The 11,034-nt window shown below is 46.4% G+C and overlaps 1 protein-coding gene across 8 annotated transcripts in view; it reads right to left on the bottom strand.

Moving 5' to 3' along the window:
• Positions 1 to 626: 626 nt before the first annotated feature.
• Positions 627 to 11,034, bottom strand: part of LOC106940461 (SH3 and multiple ankyrin repeat domains protein 1-like) — a 23,166-nt gene continuing 12,758 nt past the window's right edge. For 4 of the 8 annotated variants that reach the window (XM_015023215.1, XM_015023218.1, XM_015023220.1 and 1 more), the window contains 10 exons: positions 10,720 to 10,855; positions 10,470 to 10,550; positions 8,955 to 8,963; positions 8,765 to 8,794; positions 8,624 to 8,680; positions 8,411 to 8,541; positions 7,268 to 7,394; positions 3,988 to 7,195; positions 1,732 to 2,628; positions 627 to 956 (listed from right to left, as the gene is read on the bottom strand). In XM_015023215.1, coding sequence (XP_014878701.1) covers positions 905 to 956; positions 1,732 to 2,628; positions 3,988 to 7,195; positions 7,268 to 7,394; positions 8,411 to 8,541; positions 8,624 to 8,680; positions 8,765 to 8,794; positions 8,955 to 8,963; positions 10,470 to 10,550; positions 10,720 to 10,855 — 4,728 coding nt within the window. In that variant the 3' untranslated portion in view covers positions 627 to 904. Of the gene's footprint in view, positions 957 to 1,619; positions 2,629 to 3,987; positions 7,196 to 7,267; positions 7,395 to 8,410; positions 8,542 to 8,623; positions 8,681 to 8,764; positions 8,795 to 8,954; positions 8,964 to 10,469; positions 10,551 to 10,719; positions 10,856 to 11,034 lie in introns of all 8 variants that reach the window. The other 4 variants (XR_001423101.1, XM_015023222.1, XM_015023216.1 and 1 more) reach the window with 4 other exon arrangements.

Below are 11,034 nucleotides of genomic sequence, written 5' to 3'. Positions count from 1 at the left end.
GAAAAAAACAAAATGGCCGACCTCATGGCACCAAAGAGGAAGGATACAACTTTAGTTTTACCCCAAAACACAAAACTCAGTTTGCTCCAAGACTGTCTGAAACCTGATGGAGCCTTTAAATCTCTTCCTCATTTTTTACAGTGTAATTTGAACATTTAAAAACACCCTGACCAGTTTTATATGAATGATTGCTATCAGCACTGAGTACAAAACAGATGGGCTCTTTTTACTAATCCTGTTAAACATGTAATATATATTTAGCGCTCGCAAAGTACAAACATACAAAGCTTATTGGGAGCAACCTCTGGGGGAAATCTGCAAATATATGTGTGTGTAATATATATATATATTTATTATTTCATATAAAATACTATTTTTGTCTATTTTTTCTATCATTTACAAATAAAACTCATCATGGGATCTGCTGAAAAGCATAAAGCAGACGTTAGAATGTGCCGTTCACGTCTCTGCTTTTAATAGTGTCTCCGCTTCCGTCACAGTAAATAACATTTTCCTTGGGTGATTTTTCTGCTCGTCTCTAAACTCCAACTTAAGTTTTCTGAGTTGCAGCTCTGAGCAGCAGATGGTGTGAGAATCCATCTGTCACCGAGCCTGAAAGAAAAAAAAACACTGCAAATGTGTTTATTCTTTTACACCAAAAAAATAGTGCGTTAATTAAAAGCCTGTCCATCAAAAGTTTAGAAACATATTTTCACCATCAACTTGAGACATTCTGACTTTTTTTTATACTCCACAAATTGATCCACAGTAAAGCAAAGCCCAGGTTTTCTGTTCTGCCTGTTGATGTCCACTGATCTTCTCTTGCACATCTTCTGTTATTGATCAGCTTTGTCAATAAGTTTCTCTCCCTTTTCTGTCAGCTCTGAATCATCCCTTCACTTTCTCAGTCTGTGTCTCGAGGAGACGTGGGGACATGCAAAGGAGAGGAGAGACGCCTGGGGAGAAAAGGAGGCCAAATCAAAGAATGAGAATGGGTGGACTTTAACTACAAACTAAATGGGGTTGATAAAAATGCAGATAGATGGAGAAATGACTGGAAAACTAATCAGACTTTAAGGATAAAGAAGGTTGAAAGGTAAAGTATGGTTGGATTAAAGCTGCAGTATGTAACTTTTAGAAAAATATTTTCTTACATATTTGTTGAAACTGTCACTATGTGGTGATGTTATAAGATAATCCGAAAAAAATCAATCTCCGTTTTCTCTCGGTGTTACCTAGAAACAACCAATCAGAGGCAGGAGGCGGGGCTTAATGGATTTCCCTCATGCTTCACTGCAGCTAGCATAGCATGTCATGAATGCTAAAGCCAGCTAGCATAGCCACCAATGACGGTGGAAAACGGTTTTCCTGTAATGATGAGTTGCTTATCCGGCGTTAGCACAGTTAGCAGCCAGTACATGAGGATGACTGAGAGCGATAAGCCCCGCCTCCTGGCTCTGATTGGTTGTTTTTGGTGCATTTCCTCAGTAGCAGCTCAGGGAGGATGTGGAGGAGATCAATATTTTCACAGATTATCCGTCTCATATTGAACTGTCATGACATGGTGACAGCTTTAACAAACGTAAAAACAAATGCTTTATAAAAGTTACATACTGCACCTTTAAATGATGCTAACGAGACACTCTGACGCTCCTTCACCATCCAGTGTTTCCTTTTGGACCGTTTGAGTCGCTTCTACATCTCCCTGAGCCCGTTCTCGTCCTCCCTCACCTGTCAGTGAGTTTCTTGAGGGCCCGTTCGATGTTCATTCGATGCCCCACTCGGGTCACTCCCAGGTCCAAGAAGTCATCCTTAGTAAGTGACGGAAGATGAGATCCGTCTATCTCGTTGTCTATAAAACGCTCCCTGTGTTCACCCAAATTTAAGTAAGTCAACCAGTCGGCAACGTCGTACTTGGTCCAGTAAGGTAGAGGTTTGATGGCAAAGGGTTTGGCAGGGGGAGCGGGGCTGAGGTTGGGGTAGTTGAGACAAGAAGGGCTGGGTGGTAGATGCAAAGGGGAGGAGGCTCCCGAGAAGAAATGAGTCGGGGAGAGAGAGCGTGAGACTAGTAGAGGGTTCGGACTCGGCACACCGGATGGAGAGAACAGTGGGGGAGTCGAGGCGTGGTAGGGATCTCCGAGAGAGTGACCAGGAGATGGAGGAGTGAGAGGGCCAGGAAAGTCAAAGGGGTTACTGTAGATAGGTGTGGAGGGAAGGATGGGGAGAGAGGACGGTCTGGGTGGTGTTGGGTTCGGCTGTTCGGTGTTGTAGATGAGAGGGCTGGGGGCCCGGCGCCTGGAAACCGATGACCGCATCTCTTTAGAGGGACTACACTGAAAATCAAAAGTCTGCCTGCGCAACTTAGATCTGTGCTTAGGTGATGTTGGGTATGGGCAGTAGGTTGGGGAATGGGGAGGATGGGAATGTACCGGGGAGGTTGGCATCTGAGGAGAAGGGGAGCGGGTCCAGTTGCGCTGAACGGGGACTTGAGGAGACGGAGAGACAGAAGGGGAGGCCGAGAGGTTGGGAGTCAGGATCTGTCGATGCTGCGGGGAGGAGGTCGGTAGCGGCGAGGTGGAGCGACCGGTCGGTGGGCTGTGGAAAGCATCGGTAAAATCTGCTGAATACCTGAAAGACACAATGTAAAACCTTACAATGGTGCCATCATTAAGATCAGCACAGAACTACATCTAATCCAATCTGATGGTGAGAAGGCTGGCTCTTACTACCTAGCTTCGAGTGAAACTGAAACGCTGTCTGATCCAGGCTGCCTTTACTAACACAGCAGAGGGATGTGTTTCATCTAGCCTGGTGAAAACCAGTTCCTTGTTCTTCGCTTTGCTTCATCCAGAGGGTCTGGACTCCTGGCTATTCAGAAACGTTTACTTTCTGGAGGCTTTGAATCTGTTCAAGTTTTCAACGACTGAATCTGATTCTACCTGATTGCTAACGTTTGGCCGTGACGTGTGTAATGAGCCACCTTGATCGTGAAGAAGGCGTGTTCTCTAAACAACCATTCCAAACTGCGATGAGAGAAGTGTCGAGCTCAATGAAGTATTTGCCAGCAATAATATGTCCTAAACAGTCTTTTTATTATTATTTGGAAGTTTGGCCAACATGGACTGAATGACTTTGTTCACTTTCCATTGAAGGTCCATTCCATTGTGCTTCCTTGAACAGGTTGGGATCTGCCTGGGCTACACAAAACATGTTCACATGAGATTTTAGTCTGCTCAGTTCAGAATGAGCTGTTTTAGGGCCTCTGTCACTTTAAATTCAAATGAGCTGCTGGCCACGCCCCCCAACTCAACGTTTACACTTACATGTGAAAGTGGCTGCAAACAGAAGCACAGTTATGTAACCGTACATCTTTCAAAAGCAGAAGTAGAGTCGGCTGCACAACCAACAGCAATGCAGCAAGTGGTTTGTGGATGGTAAGTCAACAACCAAACACTTTTCCAGCAGCCATTGTACACAGCATACAGCGATAAAACCACTGACCAAACATGCTGGAGAGCAACTTTGGTTGCTAGGCAACAGGCTGGGCTAGACAATGGTCTTGGCTTCTGCTAATGGTGTTAGCTCTTGCAAACATATAGCATTAGCTCTAGCTAATATAGTAAACAATAGATCACAAGCCAATCACGTTAGCTTGTTTTACTAGATATAAGAATTTTGAGGCAGTTTGTCTCAATCCAGACTTTTTGTAGGTGTAATGTTACCTTTCACCATGTTTACTTTTTGTTTAGTCTCAAGTCCTCCTAACATGTCAAAGGCCCAGCATGCATTGCACAGGTAAAAAAAATGGGGACCAGCCTAGGTGAAAATATAACCAATAGAAATAATTATGAGTTTTTATGCATCACGAACAACTTTTAGGTTAAGGCAGACATATTTAAATAGTTGCAGTTCCCTTTAAAATGCTACTAGGAAGTTGCCATGCTTGTTAGAGGAACTTTACAGAGAAGTTGATCAAAACAAACAAACCTATGCATGGAGGGGGACTTAGGAACGTGACTCCAGTCATCCATACTCTTCATGCTGCTCATCTGTTGCAGTTTGGAACTCAGCTCGTTGATGATGCTGGCTTTCACACCGGAAAAAGGCGAGTGAAGCCTGCGACCCTCCAACACCATACCCGCATGCTGGACTCCTTCTTGCTCATGTTCAGCGATGTCACCCCAGACCACAGATCGGGGCTCCATGGGCCTCTCCAGACAGGCTGCCAGTGCGGAGCTAAAGCCATCTTCCATTCTGGCCCGACTCTGCTTGTGCTTTCTGTCGTCAATAAGAGTTCTCTCCAAACCGGCATCTTCAGGGTGGCTTTGTCTCTGCAACTGCAAAGGAGCCGGGTTGGTGCTGTTCTGCCTGCGTAACGCTATAGGCGGGCCTCTCCCTTCCATTTCCTTGTAATGCGTCATCTTTGGAAAGACAGGGTTTGCTATTTTGGAGGTGTGCACCTCAAACGGTTGCCCTCCCCGGTAGATTGTACAGGGATCCTGATGTTCGTTGACTTTCTCTCCCTCTCCTCCTCGTCCATCACCTCCTAGTCCGATTTTTTCTCCTCTCAAGCCACCAAGTCCCAGCATTTCTAGATGATGGTCACTACTGCTATGACTGTCCAGTTCCTCAATGCCAGAATCCACCACTGTGTCCTGCCAGTCTCCACTCTTGGGAATCATAGTACTGGAATGAGTGGGATCGGTTCCTTTACTCCCTGTGCTAAGGCCTACTTTGGGCCCAGCCATGCTGTAGTCAGAGGAAGCAGGAGAGGCTGTTGTGGTTGTGGCAGCAGCAGTTGCTGTCATCGTCGTTGTTGCGTAGGTCATGGTGGTGGTAAGGGCCGCTGTGCCTCTGTCCTGGGCCGGCGTCTGAACCCCAACCAACGGCTCATTGGTGCTGCCATAATAAGGATGGGCATGTGACATGGGCTGGGGTCTGTGTAGTGATGCGGCAGGCACAGCAGCCGCTGAGGTGGTGGCGGTGGTGGACGAAGGTGCAAATATTTGCGGGGACGGATACGATGGAGAAAGTGCAGACTGTGTGAGGTTGGCCACTTCGCTGTCGTAGGAGGTGAGGCTTGAGGCAGCAGAGTCGCCACCTTGTGAAGACTGTTGGGGAGCATTTGAGGGCTTGGGAGATGGAGGAGGGGGCGGTGGAGGTGGGGCAGCAGAAGCAGGGTGTTGACTCTGGTGTTGATGATGCTGAGAGAACTCCATTGCTCTCTCATTCTTTCCGTTAGCAAATTGTAGTGGAGGGGGCAAAGGATCTGCAAAAACAAACTCCTCATCTACGTCTATTGAGGGAGCTGGAGGAGGGAGAACCATCAGTCCCAGGCCGCCCGCCCCGGCTCTTGCTTCTCCCATTGCGTCGTTAGTCTGTGATGGAGCTGTGGGGACAGTGTACTGTGGAATATAGCTTGTGTTGGGAACGTTTTCCATCTGCAAGTAGGAGGGTCTACGGGGGGCAGGTTGAGCTGGCGGGGGAGGAGGTTGAACAGCCTGAGCATGTTTGCTTTCATACATCTCCTTCTCTCTCTCTCTGCTGCTCTGTGGGTAGTACTGGCCTGAAAACTGGCTGTTTCTGTCCTCAGAGAAACGAACTCTAAGTCCCTCTTTAGGCCCTCCGTCTCTTTCTCTTTCCATCCTCTCCCCACCTCCTCCTCCTCCACCTCCTAAACGTAAAATCCTTGGTGACTGCGGCCGGCTCAAAGACGCAGGGGAGGCGGTGGCAGAGGGGGATCCAAGGTGGAGGGACACCGGAGAAGTGTATGCCGATTGCGTCGGGGTTGCAAACAGCGAAGGTGTTGGGGTCTGAATTGGTGTAGGGAAGGATCCAACTGTGGACATCTGCCGGCCAAAGTGCCTGTCATCTCGGCGTGTCCTGCGGTCGTCTTTCAAAGCTCGTTCTCTTGCAGCCAGTGCCAGGCCAAGTGGGGACGAGGGGTCAAGCACTTTCCCTGTTAGTGGGTGGATAAAAGTTGTAGCAGGCTGGCTGCCATACACTGAGGGAGCTGACTTGGGCTGCCCATCCTGGCCAAGGACAGGTGAGGAGTACTCTGGAAGGCCAAAGGCTGGGGGCATGCTGCTGGAATAGTTCATGAAGTTGTCTCCAGAAAACATGCCTTCATCTATAGACTTGGAAGGCCGAAGTCGAGGGGTGGGTACCTCCATTTTTGAGCCTTGCAGAGGCTGAACTTGGGCCTCAAATGTCCCTCCTCCTTCTCCACCACCTGCCTCTCCTTGGATGTCTTCCTCTGACGACTGGAAGAAGGAAGCGCTCTTTCTTCTCATGTCTCTTAATCGCTCCCTGTCCCTGCGTGTTCCTCCTCCACTAAATGCTGTGCCAAATGTTGAGGTATAGTCCAATTTTTCCAGGTTTTGCTGAGAAGAGACGGCGGGTGCGACACTCGAAGGTAAGGAGTTGGGTGTAGTCGGCTGAGGCGGTGTGGGGGTCAGTGGTGAAGGTAGGCTTGTGCTGGAGTTGTCTGGAGCTGCGTTCCCAGAGCTTTGGTCCTCCACATCCTGAGACGGCTCAGCTTCTATGCTGCTACCCTGGCTGCTTCGGCCACTACTGCTGGTGGACGGCGCTTTGACGATGATCGTAGGGATGGGGATAGAACTCTTCTCTTTGGTAGCACCTCCTTTGCCCCTATGTTGTCTCAGCCCGTCTTCCACCTTTGACTGCTTTATCAGAGCTCCACGACCTCCACGCCTCGCTACTCCCCTTCCGGCTCCTCCACCTTGCTCCCGGCTGGTGAGCTGCACAGGATGTTGCACCTGTTGAGGCTTTGGCTTTGCGCTTGTTGGTGGTGTGGCACTGCTGTATCCTCTTCTCAGCCCTCCCATCTTGCCGCCGCCTCTCCGAGGCGCCTCTGGCTCTCTTATGCAGAGTCCATCAGACTGCCTGCGCAGGGTGGGAACCATGACCTGCTGGTTCATCCCACCAGGTCCTCCCCTCTCCCAGGCAGCCTGCGTAGGATGGGCTGGCTGTGAGTGGAGCTGGTAGTGAGCTTGAGATACAGGAGGGATTGGCATAGCAGGCCCTCTACCAGTATAAGGACCTGCGGATAAAGGTGGCTCTGGAGCAGACGTGTTGGGGGGCGGTGGGATGTCTTCTGGTCCTGGCACTGAAAGACTGCGAGCTAGCTTCATAGCAGGTGGGTGGAGGTACTGCCTTTCTTCTTCTGTCACACCTAACGCCCAAAAACACAAAGTTACAGCCAGAAAAAGAAACCTAAAGAAATCTGTTGATGACGTGTGGTTACCGATGGATTTCTGGCGCATCATGACTGCATGCTGAGGTCCATGGCCTGGTTGAAAATGGGCCTGGTTGTAGCCAAATCCTTGCCCAGTCTGCATCAGACTCATGGATGCCTGCTGCTCATACGGCTGCTTTGGTGTGTTTCAGCACATTTCAGAAAGAAAAGCAGACAGAAAACTGCATTAAAATGTGTCTGGTGGTACAGAATATCACATTCTACCGTAACCGAGCCGCAACTCCAAAACACAAATGAAACTGAAACTATGTCCGCCACAGGAAATAGAAGAGGAACAGTACCTTAAAAACTGTAAATATGACACACTGCAAACCGAAGTCATCCAGGCCTCTAGGGGGAGTCTGCAGTAGGTACTATTATCTACGTAAAAATGCAGCAGTTCTATAATTTTATTTAAAAAATTTTTTGCCTGTTTTAAAAAGATATGGAATGTAACACAACTTGTCTTTCTTCCTCCAGGTGTTTCAGGTTAAAAGCTAAAATTTATTAACATAAAATTTCCCAACCTTGAAAGAACATATGTGTACTGGACTTAAAGGTACATTATTTTTACTGGAACATTTGCCATAAAAATAAACATTTTAATGTTTTTTTTTTACATGTTTAAAGAGGTGCCAGTAGATTTGGCCTTGTCTGTACATGAAGAGACACCTTCTGACTCAAACTGTGTGTTTTCATGTGGGTGGCCTGTTGTCAGTCAGCCTCTCTACAGAGCACTAAGGGCAAACAGAGTCGAGAAAAAGCTTCACAGCAAGACTTCCTTTTATTATTATTATTACTCACTTCCTGATATATGAGCTACATCTTGAACTAGCTGGGACAGACGATTTGCAATTCGATTAAATCATTCAGAAATTCAGACACTGGCTGCGTTTCCATTGCTAATCTTTGTTTATTTTCTGCTAATGTAAAAAAAAAAAAAAAAAAAAGCGCAATTGCGGTTTTTCTATTAAATAGGAAATGCAATTAAAATCATATGTGAGTATGTTTGTTCATGAGGTAAGTCATTAAAAATGTCTGTCTCATATCATACACAACATGGTCACAATGTCAACACACTGCAGCTTTAAGCTAATTTACTCTAATAAATATAATTTAGTGATACCATCTGGGATTATTCCCTGCCGGTACCTCGTTGGGAACGGTGGGAACGTTGGGAACGATGCTCTTGCTCCGGTCCCTCTTGCCCCCGTGACCTCTCTGACCTTGGCTGTCAGATGTGATGGTGTGCTGAGCAGCAGCCAAGATTTCATCCAGCTTATCTGCAGCAGTACAGAGAGGAGGAAGATCATGAAGATGGAGGACGGTCTTGACCCTCTCCAGCTCAGAAACACCTGCTCTTACTTAGTGCCATCTGATAAACGGTCCTCTTCTTATCTGGACCCTGAGAGGGTTCATACTCTGCAAACGACAGTGCAAAAACAGCGGATCAATCAGAACCAGTTTTAATTAAAGCTCAGCCTGGCGATCAGATCTGATCTTCACCTGCTTTCTTCTTCCAGGGCGAGGCGGCGGCTGCAGAAGATAAAAACACAGATTAGATACGACTGGGAGGATCGCAGAATAATCAGATGAGGGTGAAATTCATACTTGGACGTATGACATGGTGAATGCTGGTGTGATGACGGGGATGGTGATGGAGACACACATGATCACAACAGCACACTGATCCCACCTTTCTCCACTGCAGGCGGCACATTTGGGTAAAAAAAGAAATAGAAAAGGTTTTATTGTGACAACTGGAATAAAACACGTCGTCACACAGCATCTGACTGCTTTATATCCATTAACCTCACTGTTTAATTATCGCCTTTCTTCTTCACGGGTTGAATCCAAAGTGTAAATGAGTCAACAGACTTAAAAACCACCAACCTGAACTTTGCTGGGAAGCTCTGCTGCTGCTCACATTTCTACCTCTTAAAGGTAATTTACTTGGAAAGACATGCCTTTAATTATTTATTTTCTACAAACAAAACTTTGAAAAGTGTGGTGTGTATTTTTATTCAAACTAAACCTTGTACAGTCTCCCTTCCTTACTGACTCAGCTCAGTTTCTTTGCACATCAGTTTTAAGTCTCATCATTCTTAAGGGGTAAAATCGACTTTTTTAACTTTCCTTCATGTTTTTTCCTCATCAAAAACAAACCTGGAGTGTTGCTTTGGTTCTTCCACGCATGTTTGAGAAATCCTCTAATCTCAATGGCAACCATTCAGCCGTTGAAACGCCTGGGTGGACCTAGCCCCGCCTCCGACACGCAGCTCGATTTATTTTGTTTTTTGTAGAAAAGGGATATTTAAGATCCAAATCTTAAACATTTACATTTTCTGTATTAAAAGAAAATTGTCTAGTTTTCAAATTATTTTAGACCAAGTTGGACAAATTAAGAAATAAATTAAATGAATAAATGAGATATTAATTGATTTAATTAATAAAATAAATAAAAGCAGCTTTTCAGTTAAAATCTCTGGATAGATGTGGTTCTACTTATTAGGAAAGTTTTGATAATAAAAGACAAATAGTTTGTACAAATATTTTGCCCATATACAAAATTCTTGAACTCCAGTTGGAGGGACGCCTGTCACAATGATCAATAATCAATTAATCACATAAATTAAAATGAGCTCAATCATTTCCATTTGAATGAAAACTGGATGATGAAAGTTTCAGTCTGGTGTTTTGGTCTCAACTGGACATTTTTTTGAAGGACATTTTGTTTAATTTTGTTTGTTGTTTCTGCCGTTTTATTTACTTTTGATATTTAAAATGTCTTCCAGTTCTGGAGTTAAATGTTCATTAGAAATTAAAGTTTATTCATCTTTGAGAATCTGTCCTTCCATCATTACCGTTATATTACTGCAGGCGTGTCCAAAGTGGGTCCTGGAGGTCCGGCATCCTGCACGTTTTAGTTCTCTCCTGGTGGTAACAACCTGTTCAGCAGGTCAATGTTCCTCTTGGGCCTCTAACGAGCCGTCATTTGATCCAGGTGCGCTAAACCAGGGAGAGAACTAAAACATGCAGGATGCCGGGCCTCCAGGACCTCCAGGACCTCCAGGACCCACTTTGGACACGCCTGTATTACTGGAACATGGTCTCAAAACAACGTTATCGTTCATCGCCCCGTTGGGCCCCGCGCCGCACCCTGGACAGCCCTGGTCCCGATGTGTGTAGCTGAACTGAGGATCCGTCTCACCCATGTCTTCCAGCTCTGATGTCATCGACTTTGAGCGCAGGGCGATGGCAGGAGGCGTCAGTCGTTTCGACTGCTGCGGCGCTGCCGAAGGAAAGCGGCAAAATGCAAACATTAACGTTTAGACCTCTTTAAAACAAACACCCGTCTCCAATGGCAACCACGTCTCGACAGGCATAAACATGGCGTCACATTCATCGCCGTACGTCAAGCAACACGGAAAGTTACTTCTTCCAGGGGAAATGTGACCTACCTTTCTTCCGAGCCGTGTCCTCCAGCTCCGGGTTCCTAGCGACCATCACCACCTTCACCATGAGGCTGTTGCCGCCCTGCCGGATCATGTTGACCACCTGCCGGTGACCCACCTTCACCACATTCTGACCGTTCACCTGAGAGACCCAAAGAACCCGCGTGAACTGGAGAACCGGTTGGTCGCTTTTTTGAACTTTAGCATTAGCTTCTACTCAATACTATTTTTGGTGAAGTGCTTTAGCATTACCTTCTCCTAAATACCATGTTAGTACAGCGCTTTAGCATTAGCTTCTACTCAATACCATGTTAGTACAGC

The sequence above is a fragment of the Poecilia latipinna genome, unplaced genomic scaffold (genome assembly GCF_001443285.1).
Source record: "Poecilia latipinna isolate Pla-1442-1.1 unplaced genomic scaffold, P_latipinna-1.0 Scaffold3235, whole genome shotgun sequence".
Lineage (NCBI taxonomy): Eukaryota > Metazoa > Chordata > Actinopteri > Cyprinodontiformes > Poeciliidae > Poecilia > Poecilia latipinna.
The sequence above is the reverse complement of the archived record's forward strand: the minus strand, read 5'-3'. Positions and strand labels throughout refer to the sequence as shown.